Genomic DNA, 26892 nt, shown 5'->3' on the forward strand with positions numbered 1-26892 from the left:
TGTAACATTATCTTAATATTATTTTGACGTAGTAATAAATCAACTGTTCGCAGGTTAAAGTAATTGAAATTTATGCATAACACTTAACAGCATAAGCTTAGCGGGTTAAAGTAATTTGAGCGTAAGCTAAACTAGCGTTTCCGATAAACAGTGAACGGCTAATAAACTTTTTTATGCCTCACTAGATGGCGAGTAAGGTGGGGCAGAAAAAAGTTACGAAACCGTTAACGGTTTAACGGATCTGTGCCTATGATCTGTGCATAAAATCTTGTGACCCGAAGAGCTCATATTACATAATTTATTTAACAGCATAACATACATTACATTATTTATTTAACATTTTTATTTAACCGCTTTTATCGTTTTTTTTTGCGGTTTGGAATAAATCGATTTTTAATAAATTCTAATCGATATCTTAAGTATTGCTAATGGAAGATTAGTGTCGTCTGCTAAGTGCTAATTCGTTCGTTTCAAAGTTTCGAAAAGGAGACTAATAATAAGATTTTTAAAAAGAAAAACAACACGATGGCTTTTTTGGACGTGGATGTAAAAAATAAAAAATTACAAAAATGTGGTCAACGTCATTTTAACTTTGGTGTCGCAGGCTCGCAGCTTTCCATGCTTCCCAGTCGCCACTCCATGCTGTTTGGCAGGTCAATACTGAGATAAAAAATGGGATGTCAATTGGAGTTTTAATAGAAGAGTTTAACTTGTTCCAAGTTTGTGAATTGTTGATTCCTGAATAGCATTATTTATCCCCAAGTCAATGCATGGCAGTTTTTCAGCCGTTTCCCAAGCCGTTTCCTCTAGGTGCAGATTTGAGGCCTGAGCCAGCCATCGTATCAGCAAAGTTTTGACCTCCAGTCACATGATTATTTGACTGATGACCTCCTGCCATCAGCAACAATCACGGTGTCATATATAGCTGAGGTAATAATTTTTCAATACTTTTATTAATCTGCATGTAACCTGCCAGATTTGTTAATGCATGATTTGCATAAATGGAGTATATATAACCTACATGGAGACCTTCAATTCTCCTGTTTATTAACAATCAGTCCCTGGTTTACGACTGTCTTATTTTCAATTTTCCTTGCTTGCTATTGTTTCTGTAAATATTTTTCGTAACTCACTGTTGAAATATGTTTTAGAATATTTAGATAAACAACACCCTTTTTTATTGCCAGTGTCGACCGAGTTAATTCCCCTTTCTTCAAATGTTCACGAGGACCCTTTTTACCCTAACTCGTCTGGTGTTAACTCTTCAGCGGATGGATGGAGCAACTGTGGATGCCTGGCTGTAATTCCCAGGCTTCAAGGTAGGACAAATTCATTTCTATCCTTCTTTTCTGACTATTGAGGGGCGTTTATTATAAATCGTTGCAGAGTATGGAGTACGATTATTCCTGTGCCATGCACTTGACTGGAACTTGGTTTATCATGCTGTTTTTGTTTTTCTCAGTCAGGGTCCATTAAAAATAAATAGCTCACGTGTAGAACGACTGCAGATCAGGCATGTTTTTGTACCTCGCAACTATGTCTGTGGGTATACAATCAAATTCACAAATATTTGAATTTGAAACACTTGAAGCAAAGTGCAACTTTGCAATACAATTTTTCCCACCAAGAGGGTCTTGCCGCCAACTGTTTAACAAATCTCCATGTTATTTTGAAATTATCGCATACTCATTTAATTGCAGTTTTATCGAAAGAGAAGCAATAACAATCAGTTAAATTAATTTAGAACAGTAAACATTTACATGTCTCACGTGATCCGGTTTCATGTGTACAGTTGTGCATGTGCACCAAAGGTAATAGTGCAAGGGGCGGCGGCTGGTGGACGGCAGTGGTGGCTCCATAACGCTGCTTCGTTATCGTAAGCGGACTGCTTACTGTTATCACTGAGTATTATTCTGCTGCGACAGACAGACACTGCGTATTTTACGTGATGCATAATATATCCAATTTCGATAAGGCGTGTCAACATTCGATAAGAAAATCAACAGTTTTGGTATGAGTTAAAGCATTTTACCTTAATACTTACTAAATGGTATAAAATTTTATTTAAAAAAAAGCTGGCAACATAAATTCAATACATTTCGAACATAATTAAGGACATACATTTATGTAAAATCACAATCACGTTGCTAACAAAAATCCTCACGAGGGATCTAATGCTTGGGAGAGAAGTTGGTTTCTGAATATTTTCAAGAAAGCTGGTTCGCTCATCGCAAACATGGCACATCCTTCCTCTTCTCTGTAAAATCGCGAATGATATTAGCCAAATTAGTACACATTTCTTTTGAACCCTGGGAAAAAGATTTACAACGAAAAACAAACAAATAACACTTACTTGTTGATGACATATCCCATAATATTATCGTTAGTCTCTTTGAAAACGCCCGATAATTTTTCGTTGCCCACTTCTTGTACAACGCACAAGTCGTAAAGTTCGCGGTTGGCTTCCTTTAGCATTTTCGTCTGATATTCGACGTAGTTGGCCTCTTCGTCGGCGCCACTACGCCAAAATAAATCGAAGACTGAAGAATATTTTTGATTTAGCTCTGCCACTCTTTCGTCGAATCGGCGATAAAAATACTTGAAGAGTTGAGCGTCAGCTGCCAACCAGTTGGAGAGCACATCCAACTCTTCATCGCTCAATGCGCTGGACTTGTCCGGTTTCCTCCGGTTCAAATCCAGATGGATAACGTCTTTGAAACCCCAGTGGAGCAAGTGCATTAGCAGGACTAGAGATTCGTCCATTCTGTTGGACACCATCACGAGATCGAACTCGCGATCCAATCGCTCAATTTCGCTCTTCATGGCCACTTCGTTGTCGAAGATCTCCGGCGACAGACCCATGTCCCAGGACATTTGATTGCGACCCACATATTTCATCCAGCGTTGGTTCAGTTCAGGTGCAGACGGATTTTCTTTAATTTTGACCACCATATCGTGAATATCTTTAACGCCATAAAACTCTCGAAATTTATCTTGATAATGAAACATGGACACAAAAACTTCAACTGGGTCTCTCACTATGGTGAAAGTCGGCACCTCGTCATCCAGCACCTTCATCACTTCATTCCTATTCCAGCGATTGTGCAGGGAGAAAATATCGAAAGGTAAATCCTTCCATTTTGCGTTAGCTAGCGATTTGTGATTGAATAGGTCGGTCGTCGAGAGATAATTCCCGCTGTCGGGTAACACTACATTCAAGTGATTCTTGTTTGCAAATCTATAAACGTGAGCAAGATAAAATAGCAGATAATTAAAGGTTGAAATTTATGTGCCTTGTGGGGGTAGCTTCTGGTGCTCACCGGAATATAATGTTTTCGATCGTACTGCTTCCGCATTTGTGATTTTTCATGAAGGCGAACTTCCTGTAAGTTTTAACACTTGTTGTTGATGATTCGTTAAGTGATTTGTCAACTTTAGACGGAATATTATACGGGAAAGACATCATAACTAGATCCGAATCTGACCTTGTTGGTGTTATATAGTTGGGGGTTGGCGACAGAAGAAAAGTCCAATGGATTGCCGAAACCGCCATGAAGGCGAGAGCAACAAGGAGGCACCATTTGAAGCAACGGCGGTTCAGTGAAACGGACGGGAGACGCATAACAATTTCACTGGTGTGTTGGTTGCTAGAAAGTTGTATACGATTATTATAACACTCGAATTTTATCTTCTTGTTACTCGTGTCGTCAAATAATTTGACAACTGTTACCTATATTGAAATTCGAACAGGGCACTAGGGCAAACGCATGAAAAATGTTTTACTGCTTTCTGTAGCTGACTGTGTCTGCGAGTTCTGGCGTATCTCTAACAACGTTCAAAGACAGATAACACGGATTTGAATGCTGTAGAGTTTACGTATGCTATCTTCTAGCTTTTCAAAGTGGAACTCAAACAAAGCGCTCTTCTCCAGTATGCCCAATTGAAATCGATTGAAATCAATTAAACTAAATTGAAGCCTTTTTAGCGCCAACCAAATCTGGTGTAGATTGAGGTTGTTATTTACTTAGAGACTTTCTTCGCACAGCGTCAACTAGTGAAACTCACAAGAAAATATAGAATTCGTCCTTATATAAGCTTCAGCATCAATAGTTCAGATGTTGTTTCACGGTACAGGGTACACATCTGTTGCGTTGACAATAAAATTCGTAAATGGGCTACACATGAACGGCTTGATGACGACCAGTTTTTCCTAGCGGTTTTCAGTTTATATTCCATCTCATGCGGTTACGTGTTACCTGTGTTGCAATATCATAGAGGGGATAGAGTACGTACTCTTTTTGATCCTACTTTTTTGTGCGCCGATCTGTACTGTTATTTACAGCCAGTACGGTTAAGTGAGTTAGTACGGCAAGTTCAAAGGAAATAAATGAAAAATTAAAGATGAAGTATGAATCGAGCACTACCCCGTCGCATAATACTCTACCACCTGTCCACCGCTGTCCACTAAGCAATCATCCGTGTCGCATTGAGAATATAATTGCTAAGAACAAGTGCATGTTTGTACGGTGTACGGTATGTAACTAAAAGAGTTGAATACCAGTAAATCTCCTGTACAATCCGCTGGAATCTAACTACAACTAGCCCCATGTTTTTTCCCCCTTATTGCTATTTGTCATAAACTTACAAATTAACGTTTACAGAATTTTCGTAAATATTTAAGTATTGTTTTTTATTTAACCTCAAAACACACGAATGAGTCAAGGCACCTTTCCCGATCACTCTTTATCTTTTTTTTTTGTTTGCTGTGTGGGGTGATCTCGACCTATCGGATCAGAAGTTCATTTTTATCTATAGATATCAACCAAGCAAGCATACAGCGTCAACAAATATCCGTTTACTTTTTATACCTTGTCTCTTGCAATGAAACTCTGGAAAAAAAGCTGCACGTGATTGAATTAACACGCATTCAAAACAAATTGAACCGGATCAATAAGCAAATATTACTTTTAGTTTTTGATGGACTATGTAAATAAGAATATATCTAAACAAATAAATCGTGACGTCAATCCATTCCTTTGCCATTAATTAATCACATGTTTGCAAGCATGAGGTTATAGGGAGTAGAAATAAACGTGAATTTCTGGATTTTACGTACAACGTACATCATACTTTTTCAGTTTCATATTCCTTGTCTTAATCTATTGAATGTTTCGGGTTAAATTTTGTCTGAATCTTTCTAATTAAAACAGGCAAGTCGGCAGTGAAATTTAGTGGTTGCTGATATTTAATCGAGTAAAGTCATTCCTTTTTATGGAATATTCCATTTTAAAAATCTATCACGTGATTGATATGTATGGTACTCTCTATGACAGTAAAGAAGTGAATAACAAATACAGAAATATAGCTTAGGTTACGAAGTATTATTTGTTGAAGATGACAAGATAAAAAGAGCGTTGTGTGTGTTGGTTTTTACGTGCAAGATTAGAAGAAGGACGAGTCGAAGAGCTGCTGTCAATTAAAGCCAGAGACAGGACTAAGTGCGTCACCTGAAATAATCCGCCATTAAAGTTGTATAAAAAGAAGAATGAAACTGAAGCCAAGCGGTTCATTCGTTGTCTATCTTAAGCATCGGAATCATGAAGTCTGCTCTGATCCTTCTCGTCCTTGTCGCTGGTGCCACCGGTAAGACTTTTGCGTTCATCTTAATTTTTCTGCTAAGAAATTATAAGTGTGTATCTGATACAGTGATTAATATGGAATAAAAATTGCTTATGTAATTAGCCAAGCTGACGCTGCCTCGTCTGCCTCTTAACGTGCTTATGCGCGGTGGATGGCCCATGATCGACGACGAAAGGATTGTCGGAGGCACCCAAGCCAGTCCCAACGAATTCCCTTACCAGATTTCCCTCAGAGTATGTTGCCTTAATTAAATTACATGTACGCCTGCTTTTATCTTTCAATTTTCCACTTTAGCGCCTGGGCTCCCACATTTGCGGTGCTTCCATTTACAAGAGCGGATGGATCATCACAGCTGCTCACTGCACTGACGGGTAAGTAACTATATTGAATTTATCATAGCCTTTAGAGACACGTATAGACTAATGACTAATGAGGGCACTTATATTATGATACCAATTTTACGTAACAACAGAACCTCTGTCGGCTCCCTATCAATTGTTGCTGGTGAACACAGCTTGTCCATCGATTCCGGAAATGAGCAAACCCGTAACATTGCAGCTAAACACGAGTATAAGCTTTCTGACATTTACTTGAAGTACAAGTTCATTTTTTTTTTAATTTTTATTGAATAGACATGTCAGTTACAGCTCAAGGACCCAGGAGAATGACATCTGTCTTTTGGAGGTATTTCGATGATCTAAAGACATTATATATCCGAATAATTGTATCATTTTCTAATTTGGTTTTGTCTCTTTCGTAAAGTTGAGTTCCCCGCTCTCGCTGAACTCCGTGGTGGGTGTTGTCCGAATCCCCGCTCAAGGTGCTCAAACTGCCGAAGGAACCAACTGCGTCGTCTCCGGCTGGGGTACCACTTCAGTGAGTATATTATAAGTCGACATTGTAATAAGCTGGATAGCGTATTTGATTCCCGTTATTATAATTTCATGTATAATTTTGTTTTCTGATTCTTTAAATGCAGTCGGGAGGCAGCACTATCCCCGACATTTTGCGCAAAGTCACCGTTCCCACCGTCAGTGACGACACTTGCCGTGGCAGCTATGGCACTAACGCTATCACTGACTCCATGATTTGCGCCGGATTCCGTCTAGGTATATTCAGCATTCGTAAACTGTTACAAACTGAACGTCTTTTTTCTAACGTCTCTTTTCTTTTTCCTTCTTTCGTCGAACACGAAAGGCGGAGCCGACTCTTGCCAAGGTAAAACATCTTGGATGCTATAGCTATATACTTCACGGAAAGAAAAGTAATACCTTTATATCTCATTATTTCCACTTACAGGTGACTCTGGCGGCCCCCTCGTCGATGAAGGAACTAACCTTTTGATCGGTGTCGTTTCGTGGGGTATTGGATGTGCTGATGCTGGATATTACGGTAAGAGATCTTGATTCTTAGAAGATTTAGGGATTTGATAAGTAGCTGATGTTATGAACGTCCTATTCAATTGTCTTCATAAAGGTGTCTACACTGAGGTCTCATACTTCCACAACTGGATCGTCAGCTTCGCTGGTTAAGAAACTGCACATTTCTGTCTTTTTTCTCCCGTGGATGATTTATGATTTATGAATTATGATGCATCCAATTTTTCATACACATTTAATCAATTAACATATCTTTAAAAAACAAAATACAATGTAGCAGATAATAACAGTTTCAACTACGTCTACGTGTCTTGTATATGGTTGCTCATGCATACCGGAAAATATGTTTTCGATCGTACTGCTTCCGCATTTATGATATTGGAATAAGGCAAATTTTCTGCAAGTTTTTAAAGTTTTAATTGTTGATTCGTTATTGGAGCGGTCATAGTTATGTTAACGTATACAGGAGAGTCTTAATGAACTAATGATTCTAATTTTGGTTTTAATTTAACCTTAACACACGAATGTGTCAAGGCACACCTTTTCCGATCATATCTTTAACTTTTTTTGCCTGGTTTGCTGTGTGAGGGGATCTCGACCTATAACATCAGAAGTTCATTTTTATCTATATCAACCAAGCATACAGCAGTTACAGCACCAACAAATATCAGTTGCAAAACATCAGTTTGCTTTTTAATCCCTTGTCTCTTCCAATGGAACTATTGAAAAAAAAAATGTTCCCGGTTGGATTATCGTTTTTTAAACATTATTTTCGTTAAAGAGTAGACTGCAGTAAAATTGATAATATTAAATATAAAACGCGTGTTGTTGCGCGGATATTCAATCGAGTTAAGTCCGTTAAGTCACTCCCTTTTTATAAGGAGTATTTAAAAAAAAAATCTATCGTGTGATTCTCTGTGACAGCGGATGGATCGTCAGCTTCGCTGGTCAAAAGATCAATTTTAAGAAACTGCAGCACTGCAGCAGTCATTTGGGAAATTTTATTTTCGTGTCGTCACACACACATATTTAATCAATAAAATATTTGCAATTTTGAAGAGTAATTTTTTATTTGTCGGCTGTCGGGCGAGTTTTTGGAATTTTAATATCGATATCTTAGCTTAAGCGTGGTTAATTAGAATATTTGTTTCGTCTGCTACTTTCCTTTTGTTTCAAAGTTTCGAAAAGCAAAGATGTTTCAAGTTTCAGCTATTTTTTATCATAGAAAACTGAATGGAAGACTGATTCACCAGAATCATGTTATCACCAATAACATACATATTACGTATGTAAACGTGTTTACATGGCTGCAAGAGAAATAGAAGAACAAAATAAAATGTAGTCGCCGTATGAATTTTGGGTGTCGTGACTCCCCATGCTCTCCACCCCATGCTGTTTCTCAGGTAAATAAAACTAAGAATACAAATGCAATGATTTTGGGAGCTTATACAGAAGAGTTAAAACTTGTTCCAAATTTTTGAAATGTAGGTGCCCGTGACTAGCATTTATCATATATGCTTGTTACCAATGTATGGTAGAAGAGTTTTTGCTCTATTTGTAACTTTTTCATTTGTGCAGATTTCAGCCCTGAGCCAGCCATCGTAAACACAAGATGTGCAAATTTTGATACTGACCTGTCAACACTAACAAAATCAGTATCATCAATTGGGTAATGATTTTTTTTACTTTTATTAACCTTTGACCTGCCGTATATTTTAATGGTGCCTGAAACTTGCACAAAAGGGTATTATTACACTTCAACCTTTAGTAATCCTGTTTATTAACCATAAGGGGTTACTCACTGTCTTCTTTCTGACTTGTTGTCTCTGCTGCAGTATTTCTTTCGTAACCCATTTTTTACTTTTTGTTTAGATAAACAGCTCCTAGTTTAATTGGAAAAACTCTGTCCTCGTGTACACCCATGTGAAGGTGTGTGTATATTCACTATATTCACGATGACCCCCTTTTCCTATCCTGCCTGGCGTCAACTTGACTGAGGATGGAGAACTTGTGGATACCTGGCTGTGGATTTCCCCGGCTTAAAGGTAGGACAATTGTCTCTCTATTCTTCCTTTTTTTTAACTATTTGGTGGCGTTGGTTATGACACGTTACGGAGTACGATTATTCCTGAGTTATAGGTCTTTGACTGCAAGTTTTAGCTCTTGCCGTTTCTGTTATCTCAATCAGGGTTATTAAATAATTCATATGTAGAGCGACTGTACATCAGGCTTGTTTTATACCTCACAACTTTGTCTTCTGGTAAACAACCAATTGAAAAAAAAAAATTGTTACATTTTAAACACTTCAAACAATGTGTAAAGTCGTTAAAATTGTATGTCCAAGGGGACTCTCCGCCACACCGGCACCTCCTCGTTAGAAATGGAAAGGAAGATAGTTTAGGAGGAAGGAAGATAGTTAGTAAAGTTCAATCAATCACGAAATGGATGATGATTCATCAGAATATTATAAGGCACGGTTGAGAGTTGGAATTCCCGTTTCGTAGAGATGCTGGACGGAAGTGGGACTATGTGCAAGTGGCCGAGTTAATTCGCAAACTCCGCGTTGGAAATTGAATTTGAAAATATTCTCTGGACCTGTCAGAATCTTGCAGAACTACACCCTTCCGTATGAGACACCGCAACACCCGGAAGCGTGTTAATCCATCCGCACGTTATCAGAAAATGCAGGAAAACCACAACCCAAACAAAAGAAAGTGAAATACATAACATACAGGCTGAGTGCTGCAAATGCCGTTGACTTTTGATAGATATAAAATGATGATAAGAAAAGGAAATTTATTGAAAAAAATGTCAGCCAAAAAAAATAACTCGTGTGGTAGTCATAAAAAAACTGCGCTGAAAGCGCAATTTGCAAATCACGCAAAATCGTGAAAACCGTGAAGAAATAACTGACATTTGATTTTTTGTTTTTTATCTTGTGACTACACTGCGAAGGTCATTTTAAATAAAATCGGATGCGTGGGGGTCACTTGAATTGGCGATGACGAAATCATTCGGACAAACTCACGCAGAAAATATGTGTGGGGTATTATACAGCAGAAATGGACAATGCCTGTGGGTGTGTACATACTACACACACACACGAAAGAGTCTTGATTCCAACAACTGCCGCGGCTCTCGCTTTCTCTTTCCTTTCAGTTCGGCATGACTCAGACTGCTGCGACTGCTTGACCAAGTTGTTTTGCTCAGCTTAATTCTCGGGACGGTGTCGCTAGCATAGCGTTAGTACATAAGAATCACTATAAACACATTCCAAGAATAAGAATTTATATGTACTAACTGCCCATAAAAACCAGTTCCAAATGACTTCCGCCCATTACTTTTGCACGGCGATTGGCGCATTGCCCTTTCATCGAATTGCCAGGCGACAAAATTTCGGTCAATTCCGAGTATTAGACCATATTAATGCCGGGAAAGATTTGAATTCTTCTCACGGTTGAATCCGGAATCATTGTGGGCTTTATACACCTGTGTGCTCTGAAGAAAAAAATTCAAGGATGCGAATTTGATCAGTGGATTATATTAATAATCCACTGAAAAATCTTTTGATAGTATTTTTATTTCATCCGTTCTTTTTAGAAATGGAACTGGGCAATTTTCTACTAAGAGCGCCGATTCCAGTTTTATTGAGCACTAAATTTTATAAGTGGGCACTTCTAAGGAATTGTTATTGGCAAATCGATGTGCATTTCAATTAGGAAAAAGGCGCGATCAAGTTCAAGGATTTCAACGGTCAACGGCTCTCATCAATGCCAACACGCCCACGAATTCTTCGCTGAAGCAGAATTCCTGTCGGAAGTCCTCCTCGGAGAGAACGGATGGAGAAACTCGCATTTCTTTGGGTTTAAAATTTTGTTGTTTTTAGTGCAGATGAACTGCCTTACGTACCATTGTGCGTCGTGTATAGAAAATCGAGGTCACTGTTGGTACAGATCAAGTTCCTGGTGAAGCTTTACGTTTTATTTTTTAAAAAAGAAAAAATGTTCCGTATTATACGTCTTATTCGTCACTCATTGTTTAGCCGAGACTCCGCCTTCTTCCGACGTCGGTGAGTCACGCCAATTCCGGCGAATAGCTAGAAACTCTTGTTATATGCGCGTTCACCGGTGCCAAAGGAATCCCCCAGTTTAAGTTGATGACTAAAGCCCCCTGGCGGTTCAAGACTCGCCTCAGTGTGCGTTCCGGTTCTTTGCGGCCGCTGCCGTTTCCGAGTCACGTGACTCCCGTGTCGTGAAAGCGTATACGATATCAAAAAGAGCTCCTCCCCCCCCTCCCAGCGCAAGGGAGCGTGTATATATAAGTAAGCATCCAACAAAGTTGACGGAGCCGGACCCATTCATTTCTCTACTGCCGACCAATACCCACATCACTGCACTTGCTATTATTTTTTGGGTCTCCCCCCCCCCTTCTTCCCGCCGCCGCCAACTTTAAATTTCTTATATTTAAAAAACAAAATCAGTTTTGACGACGACGAAAGTCTTTTTCCTCCATGTGCGACATACACCGCCGAGAATATCGTTTTTATTACTACACCAGTGCCGCCGTCTAATTTTGGCCGTGTTTGATTGACAGATAGATATTGTGATATTAAAAAACACTTTAGAGCTGTTCGAAATGATGCGCCGAGTTTCGTTGTTGTGTGTTGTGTTAGCGGTGGCGATAAATCACGTCGCCGCCGCTCCAGTCTCGACCGACACCCAAGCCATGGTAGGTGCAGTCCCGATATTATTAGTTTTTCGTGAATTTTTTATTTGAAGAAGAAAAGAAAGACGAGACTGGCCAATTTATTTTGAGTTTTATTTGACGGCTTTTGTGAGTGCCATATCATTAATGTCGTCGACAGAATCATATAGAATTTCGGTCGTTTGCATTTGTATGATTCAGCACGGGGCTCTGACCTACTTCTCGACAACAATCACCAACGAAAGTGACACTTATCATTGTTTCTCTCTTTTTTTTCTTTCTTGTACGTGCTATTATATTACATTCAGATGTATCTAGCCAGGTTCGGCTACCTAGATCCGGCATTGCAGAACCCGTCTTCCGGTGCCCTGATCTCAGGCGATTCCGTCCGTCGTGCCATCATCGATTTTCAGTCATTCGCTGGATTGAATCAAACAGGTGGGTTTTTTAAATAAACAACTTTTAAATACTTAATTCAATTTCGGTTTAGTTTAAATTCGAGAAGAGAGACTTGATTATGAATGTTTTCGTTTATCAAACATATTCATTTCAGTTTTTGATTTTGGATGAAGATTATACTGCTGTGTATAGGTTGGTCATGCTGTATGTCGTTTATGATTGGCAGCGTGACCGGATATTTCGGGTAAAGCAGTTCCACAAAAGGCACTGGGGGGTCTTTTGTTGCTTGTATTATTATTTATTCCGTCTCTCTCTCTCTCTCTGTGCGTCCCTATAGCCCGTAATCCCGGCCGTGTGTGTATAGCTCAAGCGCGCTCAGTCGCGGATATAAGAGGGCGTTGCGTGTCCTACAGCGCGGCCCGGATGTGATGCCGTTCATGGAATTCGGCCCATGGCGTTCCATCACCCACCTTCCATGTTAATTCTCCCCCCGTTTTTTTTTGTGCGCAAAAACATCTGATCGCTACAGGTGAACACACCAACGTGTTTCGACATCACTTTTCCATTAGTTTTGGCCTATCTAAATGCCGTTACTTCACCTTTGAACAATGATTTGCATATAAGGTTACGGCGATGTCGGTGAGATTCAATTTAAGTCGCATATCCAAATTTGGTTTGCCTTCGGTAACTTCAGCAACCCTTATCAATTCCACATCCGTGTTATAATAAGATAAAAAGTCGGCATGTTTCCTGTTTAATCACCGTTGCGATATTACTTAAGCGTAACACTTTTTTTTTCAATTTTTTCAATTTTTAAATAACCAAAAGTTTACTCAACAAAACTATATCTTTCCATCTATTCCGCAGGTATTTTGGATCCGGAGACATCGTCGTGGATGAGCAAACCTCGCTGCGGTGTCAGGGATCGCGTCGGTGCTGGTTCCTCCGCTCGCAGGAAACGCTACGCACTTCAAGGTGCGTACACAACATTTCTTCTGACGTCTTTGAATGATTTTTGAAAAATTATAATATCTTAGCTCTTGCGTGTTATCTGATAACCGGGGGTGGGGGAAACCTTGGGTCGGGTTTTTCAAGTATTTTTAGTGATGCGTTATATTTACGAGTTAACCTTGAGAAAAAGAAGATTAGCCGAGAAGATGGCCGGAAAAACGGAATGTCATCACTTTCTCTACTAGCTGGGCACACTATAGTGACAATATTTGTACACCTGCGCGATAGTTCTCGAGTCGCTAGCTAACCTTTTGTTTGAATGCGCTACAGACGGCTCTAGACTTTCCTCAAACAGACTTTCACTTTCACTGTTTCGTTTAACTTCTACGAAAGTTTTTTAAAATTTTTAAAAAAGAGAAATAATGGTCGTCGGAATTAGGGTCAGATTAGAGGCTAGCTAGTCTATTGTGCTGACGACGCATGGTTTTCATTTATGACATTCGAGCGCTCTTGACATCGCCGACCCCATGTTTGAATTCGTAATAATTTTTTAAAAAGAGATGGGCTTGTTTTCTTTTTTTTTATCACAAGTGAGTCATCAAGTGAAAACTATTTCGATGGCGTGAAATTTCCCAGGCCGCCGCTTGTATTTGATATTATTCAAATGTTCGTTGATTTTCGATGCATATATTTAACGATGTGTGTAAAACCGGCTACTTTGAGTCAGCCGCACGCGTTTCCAAAAAATATCTGTTGGGTTTCTTTTGTGTTTTTCCTTTTTGTTTTGATTGCTTGATTGTGTGTGTGTGTATGTGTATGTGTACAGGAATGGCGCTGCAGGGGAGAGTGCGCATTTATTTAACGGCTTTCTTGGAATTTGAATATTATTAAGTCGCCTATTTTGCATTTGAACAACACAGGGAGTCGCTGGCGTGTCAAACAATTGACGTACAGCATTACGAAATACCCGTCGGCTCTGAAGACTGCCGACGTGGACCGGGAGCTGGCCAAAGCTTTCCAGGTCTGGGAGGACGTGACCGAGTTGACCTTCGTTCATCTCAGGACCGGCAAAGTCCACATCGAAATCCGGTAGGATGACGCAAACTTCATCGTCTTTTTTTATTCGATTCTTCTACCCCACCGTGACTATTTTCCAGCAATTGTGTTCGGCTTTCTAATAAATTTAGCTCTTTTTTTCCCTCTTCGGCGAATGAAGAAGGACCTGGGTTTTTACCAGGGGAATTGTTTCGTTGATTAAACACGAAAGTCTGCAATTTGTTTTATTCATCACGTTTGAATTGAAATCTTTTGAACTTTCCAAGACTGAGAGGCGTCATTCTCTGTCACTATTGTTGCTGGCATTTTCCCAGACAATAGCCGGTAGTCTTTTCTATTAAAAAACAAAACAACAATTGTTTGTTTAAAAGGGCTAACAAATGACGTAAATTGTTGATGTTGCCATTTTTCGAAAAAAAAAAATTAATTGTGAGTTTCTTGTTTCAATAGCTGATTATTGTTTGTTAATTTCCCACAGTTTTGAGTCGGGAGAACACGGAGACGGCGATGCCTTTGACGGCACAGGTGGCACTTTGGCCCACGCCTATTTCCCCATTTACGGAGGAGATGCCCATTTCGACGAATCCGAAACGTGGACGATCAATTCTTACAAAGGTAAATCATTCAAATCATTACTATTCTGCCTCGATTCACTTGTACAGCTACCAGATTTTTTCGTTTTATTTGTGTATGCGTGTATTGTGTTTTTTTCTTTCGTTTGGCCTTTTTTTCTTTTTCACCAATTTTCTTTTTCGTTCTTCCACTTGCGTTACGGCACACAGGGACGAATTTGTTCCAGGTGGCTGCTCACGAGTTCGGTCACTCACTGGGACTGTCACATTCCGACGTCCGCTCGGCCCTCATGGCGCCCTTCTACCGCGGCTACGAGCCCAGTTTCCAATTGGACAACGACGACGTCGTAGCCATCCAGGTAGAATCAAAATCAAATTTGACAACATTTCTAAATCATCTCGCTAGATGGCGTTCACCTAACCAATGACGCAATATCTTGAAACGTATTCTCGCTTGTGTGTGTGTGTGACATAAAACACATCTAATTCATATATTATCTGATAAATAATAATTTTGAAAGATTTATGTATATTCATAGTGTAAATTTTCTTTATCTCGGTTTGAAAATGGTTAAGCAATTGTACGGAAAGAGCGGGAATGTGGCGACAACCACCGAAACCAGTTCCCGACCGTTGCCTCCTGGCCGGGCGACGACACCGAGGGTGACCTTCGACGACGGAAGCAACGGCCGAGGCAACGCGGAACTGTGCGGAAGCGAAGGCAAAATCGACACCATGTTCACCGGTCCGGACAACAAAGCTTACGTTTTCAAAGGTATCCTGGAAATGATGACGCGCTATTTTCTTTTTAAATCAAAACACATTGGCGGATGACCTTGCGATTTAAAAGAAAAAACAAATCCCCCAATGAAATGTAATCACAACTAAATGATAATTATGCAATAACAGGTGAAAAGTATTGGAAATTGGAAGCCGAAGCCGTAGCTCCTGGTTATCCGCGTAGCATCCGGGCGGATTGGGAAGGCCTGCCTGGCAACATTGACGCCGCTTTCACCTGGACCAATGGCCGCACCTACTTCTTCAAGGTATAATATACTTATAATTACCCCCCACTAATCAGTATATATCGATTTGCGTGAGCAGCTAATAATAATAAAAAGAAACTAATAATAATGCAATCCAAAATAAAAAAAGGGCTCGAGATATTGGCGCTATACCAATTTCGAATTGGACGCCGACTACCCCAAGGATCTCTCGGAAGGATTCGCCGGAGTGCCGAGCAACATCGACACGGCCCTCGTCTGGAGCGGCAACGGCAAAATCTATTTCTTCAAAGGTATGCCGTCATTAAATGAATAAAAAAGAACTTTTATCATTTATTATCTTTTGATTGACCAATGATTGGACTTGTAGGGAGCCAATATTGGCGGTTCGACCCGCAACAGAAGCCGCCCATTAAATCGACGTATCCCAAAGACATTTCCAACTGGGAAGGTCTGCCCAATTCTTTGGACGCCGCATTCCAGTTCACCAACGGCTACAGCTACTTCTTCAAAAACGGCCAATACTGGCGGTTCAACGACCGCAGCTTCAAGGTACAATAATAAACCCGCGACGACCCGAAACTGCTGGAAAATTTCACCAACAGGCATCAAATATGTGCAGATGGCACGGGCAGGCCGGGCCATAGTTTAACCGATATGCCAAGGCCAGAAGCAGCAGACTTATTTTTCCCCTCGCCGATCGGGTCTCTTATTATGTTCGTATACATGATGGGAAGTCCCACAACCCAAGTCCCCGTTTAATTGGATCATTGGAAAACTGAGGGAGGAGGGGGTTTGGCTGGTGTACGATAATTAGATGACGGTGTACAGCCCTTTGATAAGTGACCGTATATTGTCTGCTCTCGTGTTTGGCTTATATCGTTGAATTATTCCGACTATAATAACTAAGGGGTTAGATATATTGGCCGTCTGTCCGTCCGAATACCAAAGTCTCTCGTCCAATATCCGTCCACCAAACCCACACAACACATTGAGCGCAGCTTTAGTTAGATCTGCCGAGATTTTCGCTTTTTTTCTCTTTCCACCAAAAGCAGAAGAATAAATAGAAGAAAAAAAGGGCTTTACACTAAAGTTTTATAGGCGCATAAAGTAGTGGTTTTTATTTCACTCATCTCCGTTTGGGATTATTTTTTTCCGGGCGCCATCTATAAATGCGACAGGGTAGAAATATTTATACTGCCATTGGCCGGCCCCATTGGAATAAATGGCCACCATATTCTGCCGTGTGTGCGTTCTGAACAAGAGCTCAGCATTTTCGCATTTCTACTACATCTGACATTCAACAATTTGTTTGGGCCACCGTTTCGCCCAACGTGCTGAGAAACCCGACATCTGCCTCGGTTATACAACCCGGGTATTCTAATACGGCCAGCAGCTCTCCGCCGTCGAAATCTACCATGAATTTATCGATCAGCGAAAAAAAAAGGGATGAATAATTTGACGAGATCTACCACATTTTCCCTCCCGATCCCCTATAGGCTCCTCAATAACAATAAAGTTCCCTTAGCGACCTTTTGACGCATATCAATGCGAAAACTATCCTGGCCGACCAGAGTCTGCTATTCTGCATTGGTAATGATTGCCGATGCTGCTGGCCCAGCAGGCCAGCATCAGCTTTTACCTTTTTTTTTGTTGCCAAGCCTGCAGTTATTGACACTCACGCCCACGAAAGTTAGGCCAAAGTCGTTTTGAATAACTTATAACGCCGACTCGTTTGAGTGACGCGTCGCGAAGAATAATAGCCGTGTGTGACCCCCTTTTTCTTTATTTTCTCATTTTTATTTTTATTTTTTTTAAACGATGACTATACAACGTCAAAATAAAAAAAAAACATTAGGCGTTAGAGACTTATTTGCATAATAATAGCTAATAATAATTCAAGTTATTATAATTTTGATTTATTCGTATTATTAAAGGTGGACGAAGGCCAGCCAGGTTACCCACGTCCAGCCGGCAAATGGTGGTTCGGCTGTGACGAAGTCAATTTCAAATCTCGACCGGGAGGATCAAAATTGTTTGTCGACAGGCCTCACGCCAACGATCGTCAAGCCGATCTTCTTGATGTCGGTAAGTTTCAGCAACGATTCTTTTTTTATTAGTAGTAGCCACTTATTTGACACTTGTTATCGCTTCAACTATTCACGCGGCTGCCTATCAGAATAATTGATTGAATCAAAACTGTCGTTGTGCTAACCCTGGAATTGTCACCTCGTTCCGTTCAGCTATAAAAAAAAAAAAAAAAAAAAAATCATAAAATAACCAAAATAAAAAAAAAAGCTTTGGCATTATTCAAATCAACGAGAAGGAGTATTGAAAAAAACATTGTGCCAGCCTCACTAACACGCAGCTGTTCTCTCGCACACATGTCGGCTTTATACGAGTCTACTATATACGCTCGCATGTGTATTTTGAACGGTGGTTTTGACAAGGGCGACGCAGCACGAAGACTAATACAACAGCGCAGCGTTTGAAATGAGCGCGCGCTGTAACAACAGTGTGACCGAAAATGTGCTGTTGGGTCCCGCTGATGATTTCCGCTTTATATAACTCGCAACCTTTTCCACACTGTCGCACTATATACATCAAATATTAACGGCTGAAAATATGTATTCACGCTAAATTATGAGTAGATTTTAAGTCACCTTAAAAGCCTTACGGCACTATTAAAAAAAAAATTATCACGTCGTCACGTTATAAATCCCCAAAGTAATTCTTGATGTTGTTGTTTTTTCCAACGTCTTTGGGTCAATTGAAATGTTCTGTCTCTGTTGTTCGGTGCATGATTGTCAAGCTCTGTGTGTGTCATAACACTCGTCTAGCTCTCTCTCTCGGTTATCTAAGACGAGAGGAAAGAAAATCCAGTCGTTTTGATTATATTATCTTTCCTCTCTCAACATATCGTCACTCTGTCTATCTGGTATTATTATTCTTCCTCTTATATTTGAGCACCTCTTTCACTGCGGTGTGTAGTTGTAGTGGCTGTAATGATGGGCAGCACAGGTGTGTAGGCACTATAGTTATGCGCGTCCATTTCAATCGAGTTTCTAAGATCTTTTTTCAAAATATTCATGTCAACTCGATTTCGTAGAATTTCCATTTTTCCAACAAGAAAAAGAAAAAAGTTGCGGGTATTGTCGTTGGGTCCGTTTCAAATGTTTTCCCTTCGACCAAAGCGAATGAAAAGTTATTGACAATCTCAAAAATATCATCTTGTATTTATAGAAAATTCCTTTAAAGCTTTTGATGATCTTAAAAATAGGAAAAAAGAAAAAAGAACAAATCTTTAATCCAGCAAAGTGCTCTGCGTGTAGCCATGGCTCATATCTTTTTTTCTTCTTCTTCTTCGTCGTCTTTTTTTTTCTTCTCGGCTTTTCGTTGAGAAAAAAAGAAAGAAACAATATCATCGCGAGCTTCCAGATTGGATGTGATGGAACATGTAAAGGCGGATTGCTGTGGGCTTTCACCCAACTAGTAGCTCGGCGTCATCGACAACATTCTTTAGACTTGGCGAGACGCTGAGAGACGAGAAAGACGAAGCAAATCCGATATCGATTTATATTAGATACATATACTAGAGAGAGAGAAACCCCTTTCTAAATAGATATAGGCTGACGCGCTCCCTCTCGTCTATCGTCTGTGTGACAATATAAAACCGGATAAATAGACACGTCGCGCCTTTTTTTTCTGATTCCACCCCATCTATTTGTACTTGGTTCACTTTCTATACTCGTTCCGGAAGCTTTTTTTTTTGTATTTATTTATTTATATCTCGACAAAACACACAGCACATAGGGGAGGAAAAAAATCACAACTTGAATTGAATTTTTGCCACGCCAATGCATTCAAATTCGATCGCTTTATATAGCTACCACTTCGTATATTTATACGCACATAAATATAGGCACCCGGGCGAAATTTTTATTTGATTAGGCTCTTTATATTGTATAAAAGGTGCGTGGGGCGCACCTAAAAAGAAATCACTTTTTATTCTAATGCGGAAAAAAAAATAGAAAACTTTTTCATTCATTTCCTTTTTGAAATTGCTATTTTTCGCGGGCGAATGTTTTCCAAGTTGTCGCCCACACAAATATCTCTTTGATATGGAAAAGTTGGACCGAGTGAACTTTTGCGCGCTCTCGTCGGCTCAACTTTTTTTCTTTTTGAACGTTCAGGCTACATAAGACGTATAAAAGGTTCTCTCTGTAGTAGTATATTCTCTATTCACTGCTATACTCTATTATAGACACGTGCCCTGCAGCCAATCCATTTCCGAATATTGTTTTTTTCTTTTATTTTCTGATATTTTTCATTTCATACATGAAAAAAGTTTTCGGACAAGACCGTCGTCGTAGTAGTTTTTTTACAAGTTTCTCGGCGTATGTATCTGACGCGCGTCTATTTGAATCGTTTCCAACACGCAGAATACCGAGACGATGAGCAGCAGCCTGCCGATGCTGGTGGCGCCGAAGCCTGACAATCGTCTTCAGAACAACACAGAGTCGAGACATATTGATAAACGATTAACTCTTATTGCATCCTCCCAAAGACAAAAAAACAAAACAACAACTCAAGAAAAAACTTTTAAGAAAATGTCGCCAAAGTCTAAAAAACCCCCAAATATTTCTGCCCGAAATCCTAAAAATTAAAGGTCTGACCCAATCGGATAACGATGACATCGACAACTCGGTGGACCAGGTGGCGACAACTTTACTGCTGACGGACGGAGATGGCCCTGCTGCTGCTGCTGATGCTCCGACCTCCGCCGGCGCCAGCACCTTTTTACTATCATCATCCAAGTTGATTCTAGTACTCTGCTCGCTGACGTTCATCATCATCCAGCGGATACAGTAACAATAAGTTTGGCCCAGCCAAGAAGTTCATATATTGTCCCAGCAGTCCGCGCGTCTATCAAATACAATAAGGTCTATATATAGTATGTTACTCTATAGCTAGACGTATAATAATGGAGAATAAGAGAAGGACCCTATAGCTCTATTCTGTCTGCGGGACGAGAGAGATGAACTGTCCGTCTCTCTCCACCAGCTCCTTATTCTTCTCTTATATTCTCTCTCTCTCTCTCTTGTTGTGCTCTTGTTGTTGTTCTGTTTCCGTCTGTGTGTATATTGAATGCCGTGCGTATTGTGTTGTGTGTGTATATTGGAGAGCTGTGCTGCTGATCTAGCGAGTGTCTGTCCGTGTTACGATTGTTGTTCTCTCGTGAATGATCGATCGACTGCTGGTCTCCCCCCTTTTTTTTTCTTCTCCTTTTTGCTCCTTTTTTTCCCCTCACCGATTGAGTGCGCGCGTGTGTTTGCGTAGAGCTATGAATGTTGTTGTTGTTGTTTTTTATATTCCTTCCTCGATACTCTTTTATTTCTTGCATGCTGCTGGATACATAGATGTAGTCGCCTCTCTCACACTTGTGTATCTCGAATGGATCGTATATAGAACGTCTGCACGAATGATTGAGCATCTCCATTTACACGGCTGTCTCTCCCCACTGCACTGCGCAATCCTTTAAAGGTTAAGTGAGGTACATTCACGCGCATCAGGGGTTCGTTTTTTTATATGGCTCGATATAATATTTTCCATGTCGAATATCATTCATAATCATTGATTTAGTTGTTGTGTAACCATTTCTTGTTTATTTTGTTTTTTCTCTCTCCGCCAAGAACTCCGCCATGTGTGAGACCCCCCCATACAAACTCTAGATCAAATGAGCTGTGAGGCAAAAATGGGAGCATTTCTTTCGAGTATATTTTTGATCGACGATGACTCTCTCTTCATCAAAGTCAAATGTCTGTAGTACGTCGGTATATACTGTTCTGTATGAATGTCGAAGCGGAAGTTCCGGATGAAATCCTGTTGTGTGTAGTTCCGTTCATGTCTCTTTTCTTTTCAATCTCGTCTGCTGTGTGTGCTCTTGTGTGTGTGTGTGCTGCCTCTCTCGTCGGGGGTTTACAAATGGCGCAATGGATTCATTGAGTTGTGGATCCGCGCCGCAAACCGTGACGATCAACTGATGTCATACGAAATAAAATTCTAACAAAACCAGAAATATATATACAGTATATATGTGTGTGTGTCTCTATATCCATCATATCTTGATGTACGTAGGAAAAAAAAAAGTTCACTTTATATAAAAGCGTTCACCCTGAACAATAACAACAACAAACCCAACGAAAAAGATATCGAAAGAAGAGGGGGGAGGCAAAAGGGGAAAATTGTGAAAACGTGAAAGAGAGAGAGAGAGTCTCTATAGTACATATAGAAAAAGAGAATCAAGAGTTTTGGGTCTATTGATTGCGGTGTGACGGTGACAGATGCACAGAGCATCGCCCCTCTCTTTTATATCTAGTACTCCTCGGGAAAAAAAGAAGGAAGGAAAAACCCCCTCGTCGACTGATTCAATTCCTCTTCATCCTAGACCCCGCTATTTATATAGAGATTTCCCTCTGCTGCGTCTATATCGTCGTCGTCGGTCTATCGGATGTTTTCAAAAAGGATTTATATATCGTCATTCGTGTATATACAGCACCCGCCGAGCACATCATATAGATATATAGACTGTGCTGGGCTGGCTGGCCATTAGTGCATGTATGTGCGGAGTCTAAATGCTCCGCCGTCATCTGTCTTCTTTTGGGGGCCCAAAAAGAGACGAGCGACGCAGAGAGTAAATCAGTTGCTCACGAGAATTCATCGTATCCAGCGGGTGATGGACTGAAGTGGGTGGGGAGGGGTAGGGGGTGGCTGCTCGCGCTTTATACTCACAAGGCAATCAAGGTTAAACGACGCGCCGGAATTGCAATCGGATATACACACACACACACACAGCCGGCGCTGATGTACAGCAGCGAGCAGCAGCTCTAGCCGTCCAGTTTATATATCGATGAAAGCACAGCAGCATAACGACGACGACGCCACTCGGGACGCAAGAGACTCCGGCTGCTGCTGCTGCCACATACTAGTCGGATGCCGCCAGAGTCGGCGATGAGACACTGAGCTGGAATTAATTGACATTGGGCCGTCGTACCCGTCCCGGGGTATAGTGATGGTCCGCCTACATAGGACCCAGTAGTACCCAGAATAATTAATGGGAGGGTGTTTTGTTTGGGCGCGGGTTTTCATTCTTTCTGCGCGGGTTGCATGCCAATTTTTATTTGGATCTTGTCCCGTCCAGGGTGGGATTAATCAAATTTGTTGAGAGACCAACGATTTGATATGAATCGTGAAGCAGACGACGGACAACAACAACAAAATTAATATTTAGAGAGACCTGCCGCCACACTGGCACTTCTGGCCTTCTGGGTTAGCTGTGACCGTCAATTTCCTATAGTTTTAAAAGGTAACAACACTTATATAGTTATATGGTTCTATCGGCCTGAAAATTAAACTGCGCTAAGGCCTAGAAAACTGCCTCTACTGAGAATTATTAACCAATTGCCAAACAGAAATGGTATTAGATTTAAACTAAAACTTATTCCCTAAACTTATTCCCTTATCGATTTTGAGCGGTTTGGATTTTGAGGGGGGAGTTTAATTTTTATTTATTTGATTATTTCATTTCTAATTTCTATCGATATCGTATTATCGTAAGCATGCTGATTAGAATAAAATTTGAAATTTGGTGTCGTCTGCTGCTTTCGTTTAGTTGAAAAATTTGGAGAAGACAAATTTCAAGTATGGTTCAAGATTTACATTCTTGGTAATAGATTTATTGGTTTCTTGATAACCTTCACACTCCATGCTGTTTAGCAGGTAAATACTAAGAATACAAATAGAATTATTGTGGGAGCTATAAAAGAGTTAAACCTGTTCCAAATTTGTGAGGTGTAAATTCATGATGACTAGCATTTATCATGTGATTGCCCAGTGCTGCCCAGTCGATGCATATCCCTCCTATGTAACCTTTTTCTTTTTTTGCAAATTTGAGTCCAGGGCCAGCCATCATAACTACACAATATGCAAGGTTTTCTTGTGCAGGTGTTAATCTGTCCTCAGCAACAATCTCAGGATCATCGCTTGGGTAATGATTTCCTTTACTTTTATTGACCTGTGACCCACTAAATATTTTACTGCTGCATTACCTGCATCAATGCAGTGTATTACACGTAAACCTCTCATTCTCCCATTTATTAACAACAAGGGTTTACCCAGTGTCTTGTTTTCCACTTTTCCTGACTTGTTGTTTCTGTGAATTTTTTTTTCGTAACCTATTTTTCTTTTTTCTTTTAGATACACAGCATCCCATGGCATTGGAAAAACTACCGATGTCGATCGAGTTACGGATCTCTTCTTCCCCCCTTTCTTAAATTGTTCTCGTGTACGCCCATGTGAATGTGGGTGTATTCACGAGGACACCCTTTTTACCCTATCCCGCCTGATGGAATTGAACTCTTCAGCGGATGGATGGAGCAACTGTGGATGCCTGGCTGTAATTCCCAGGCATAAAGGTAGGACAAAATTGATCCCTATTCTTCCTTTTTTGGCAATTTTTGGTGGCGTTGATTATAAATCGTTACGTATATTCACGGAGTACGATTATTCCTGAGGCTAGGCTGTTGACTGGAAAACTGTTTTCTCTTGCCGTATTTGTTGACTCAGACTCAGTCAAGGGTTCATTTGTCGTTTGACTCATTTGAACTCATTCGTCGAACGACTGCAGATCAGGCTTGTTTTTTGTACCTCACAATTTTTTCTGTGGGTAAACAACCACCACCATCACATCACACGAAAATATTTGAACTTGAAATACTTGAAGCAAATTGTAATCAGGCCATTTTTTGTCCAAGAGGCACCTGCCGCCACACTGGCACCTCCTATGTGGTTAAATACTTGAATTGCACTTCTCTCCTAGCATCATCTCTCAGCGTGTGGTTTTAAGAAGGGGCTAAAAGAAAAGGAGCAGAGAAAACGGTGGGATTTGAATTCTGATTTCTATTTGTCAAAATCCTTTTGCCATTGGGAATCTATGCTGGAGAAGCTAATACGAAAGAGATCAACCGTCGAATCAAAGTATTCTGTATATAGAAAAGGAATAAGCAGCAGCCCAGTATTATTCCAGCAAAGTCAATATCTTTGCACAACACATGGGAGAAAGAGGGTCGCTCTTTTCGCATCAGCTCCTCTAAGATTCTTTGACACTTTTCGTCTTATTTTTTTTCTTTCTATCGAAGTAGATAGGTCTATATAAAGAAAACTTGAGCTTAACTCGGCCGGAAATGATCGTGCGCTCCTTTGGCGCGCGCTTTCGCCTTCAATACAAACAACTTCCGCTTCCCCGACAACTACACAGCAGCCGTCTAATATACACACATCCGTATAATACATATTAAAGTGCCGCGCTCTCTTATGTATATGTACATAGACACACTTTAAAGCTTCGCTGATATATTAGACGCTCAACTGTGTACTACAGCTATCGTGATGTACATTTGCACTGTGTTCCCGTCGGAATGGCGGCAGCAGCATCTCACCCAAGTCGATTGAAAAAAATATGTATGATTGCCATCCATCCATCTAACCTTCTTACATGGGGACGCGGAGATCGGCAACATGTGAGCAACGGCAGTGAGCACAGTACTCTGCTGATGGATCAATATTGATACAGTCATATGTTGTATTATTATTCCGTTGATGTGTAGATGGAAGAAAAAAGGAGAGAGTGGCGTATATAAAACACGATATGATCCATCAACAGCAGCCGTATTATATGTATAGGACCCCGCACTCCGGCCTCAGCTACACTGTAAGTGTGTAGGGCTGCTGTTGACACTTATTGAATGGTGACTTTCACTATATACTCTACACTCTGGAGTCTATAGTGCCCAAGGCTCGGCTCCATCTTTACCGCCACCCGGCCACCCTTGTATTTGAATATTTCATCACAGTCTATGTATACATAAGATTTCACCTTTTTTTTTTCCTTCTTTACCCCCTTGCCAGCGCTGCAGTCCTCCTCCTTTTCGAGTAGTATAGGATATTTGTTCGTGACGTTCGTGATTTTTTCTATCAATATTTGAAAGGGAAACAATCCTTGTGTATCCCCCCTCCTTTTTTTGAGCCTTTCACTCTCTCTTTCTGGATGTGAGCTTTCGTCGAAGCGGAAGGAATATGTACACCGGACTTACCCAATGTAGACTGGACAGACACTTTAGCGATACACTTGACAAAATGGTCGCGGGTCTTCTCTGGTCCCTTCTTCTTCTTCTTTTTATTCCTTATCCGGTGTAACGTGTTGAACAGCTCAGCCGATTCATTCGAGTCAACAAACAAATAGCTCGCCCATGTACCTCATTCCTATACAAATTCAGAAAAGGTCACACGATCAACATCGGGGGTAGAAGTAACTCCACAAAAAGTTGTATAATTGCTCATGACATGCATTTCTGTGTGTGTGTCGCAATTCGTATAAATGTGTGACGCAGCTAGGAAGGCATAATGTGAGTTAGGAACGGTGGACGCCGCCCAATTTTCTTTGCTGGCCACAAGTCAGAAACGCCAAAGCCATTAAAAGTGTCTATACGTTCGGCCGATAGTTTTATACACACGCAGCAAGTGCTGTGGCGTTTGACGATTTATGGCGCCCAACACAAAAAGTCTAAAAGCCCATCGTCTTTTTCTCTTTGGTTTCTCAGGCCGGCCAGGCCGGCCCCCTTTTTATTATATTTCTTTCTTCTCCTTTTCGCCATATACACAGCTCTGAAAGTGTGCCGCACAGCACATGAGAATATCACTGTACACAATGGCGGAGGAAAAGGGAATTACAGCGCCAGTGGCAGCACCCTGCCTGGCACACAAATGGGTGGACAGTCTAGAAGAAGAGATTGGCTGGGCAGCAAGCTGCTGGGCGAAGGCGGCGGAAGAAGCAATTCCCTTGATATTCGCCCAGTCTCGTCATTACTTATTCTGTCCGCCGCCGCTTTTGTACACACATAAGCTTTTACTTGTATAACAAGACGGACACGAGTGAATTCAATTAGAAGGAAAAGATCCTCCTCCTCCTTCTCCTCCTGCTGCCCAGCTCTCCTTCGTATGTGTACAGCAGCTCTATATGTCTACGTGGGCCAGCCGGAGAGAGGCCCCCGTTTTCCATTATATCATTGAAAGTGAGGAATACATTACATGGTCTTGTAACGACATAAATGCGTAAATAAATAGGGGTCT

The 26892-nt window shown here is 40.7% G+C and overlaps 3 protein-coding genes and 1 long non-coding RNA gene across 6 annotated transcripts; 3 read left to right on the plus strand and 1 right to left on the minus strand.

Moving 5' to 3' along the window:
- Window positions 1-2068: 2068 nt before the first annotated feature.
- On the minus strand, window positions 2069-3886 carry LOC124195691 (galactosylceramide sulfotransferase-like). The gene is made up of 5 exons (XM_046590238.1): window positions 3731-3886; window positions 3486-3647; window positions 3321-3383; window positions 2354-3238; window positions 2069-2257 (listed from the first exon to the last, which is right to left on the minus strand). The coding sequence occupies exons 2-5, from the start codon at window positions 3620-3622 to the stop codon at window positions 2161-2163; spliced, it is 1182 nt and encodes a 393-aa protein (XP_046446194.1). The 5' UTR covers window positions 3623-3647; window positions 3731-3886; the 3' UTR covers window positions 2069-2160.
- A 1596-nt stretch (window positions 3887-5482) lies between these two features.
- On the plus strand, window positions 5483-7306 carry LOC124195693 (trypsin-1-like). The gene is made up of 10 exons (XM_046590240.1): window positions 5483-5643; window positions 5743-5873; window positions 5935-6011; window positions 6113-6208; window positions 6273-6324; window positions 6403-6516; window positions 6620-6749; window positions 6838-6858; window positions 6940-7032; window positions 7117-7306. Exons 1-10 carry the CDS (start codon window positions 5598-5600, stop codon window positions 7170-7172), a joined length of 816 nt encoding a protein of 271 aa, XP_046446196.1. The 5' UTR covers window positions 5483-5597; the 3' UTR covers window positions 7173-7306.
- Window positions 7307-8201: 895 nt separating this feature from the next.
- On the plus strand, window positions 8202-21784 carry LOC124195694 (matrix metalloproteinase-16-like). Of its 3 annotated transcripts, XM_046590242.1 has the most exons (14): window positions 8202-8422; window positions 8598-8688; window positions 8892-9064; window positions 12032-12161; window positions 12990-13097; window positions 13994-14162; window positions 14608-14744; window positions 14912-15060; window positions 15278-15476; window positions 15611-15747; window positions 15857-15998; window positions 16076-16257; window positions 17643-17793; window positions 20375-21784. In XM_046590242.1, the coding sequence occupies exons 4-14, from the start codon at window positions 12032-12034 to the stop codon at window positions 20575-20577; spliced, it is 1707 nt and encodes a 568-aa protein (XP_046446198.1). In that variant the 5' UTR covers window positions 8202-8422; window positions 8598-8688; window positions 8892-9064; the 3' UTR covers window positions 20578-21784. The 3 variants fall into 3 exon arrangements, with proteins under 3 accessions (XP_046446198.1, XP_046446197.1, XP_046446199.1); XM_046590241.1 differs by lacking the exons at window positions 8202-8422; window positions 8598-8688; window positions 8892-9064 and adding an exon at window positions 11343-11747; XM_046590243.1 differs by lacking the exons at window positions 8202-8422; window positions 8598-8688; window positions 8892-9064 and adding an exon at window positions 11344-11747 and having other exon boundaries at window positions 20148-21784.
- Window positions 21785-23385: 1601 nt separating this feature from the next.
- Window positions 23386-24111, plus strand: LOC124195695. The gene is made up of 3 exons (XR_006875362.1): window positions 23386-23484; window positions 23660-23752; window positions 23962-24111. It is a non-coding gene; the product is annotated as an uncharacterized LOC124195695 (long non-coding RNA).
- Window positions 24112-26892: the final 2781 nt, after the last annotated feature.

The sequence above is a fragment of the Daphnia pulex genome, chromosome 6 (assembly GCF_021134715.1).
Source record: "Daphnia pulex isolate KAP4 chromosome 6, ASM2113471v1".
Taxonomy (NCBI): Eukaryota; Metazoa; Arthropoda; class Branchiopoda; order Diplostraca; family Daphniidae; genus Daphnia; species Daphnia pulex.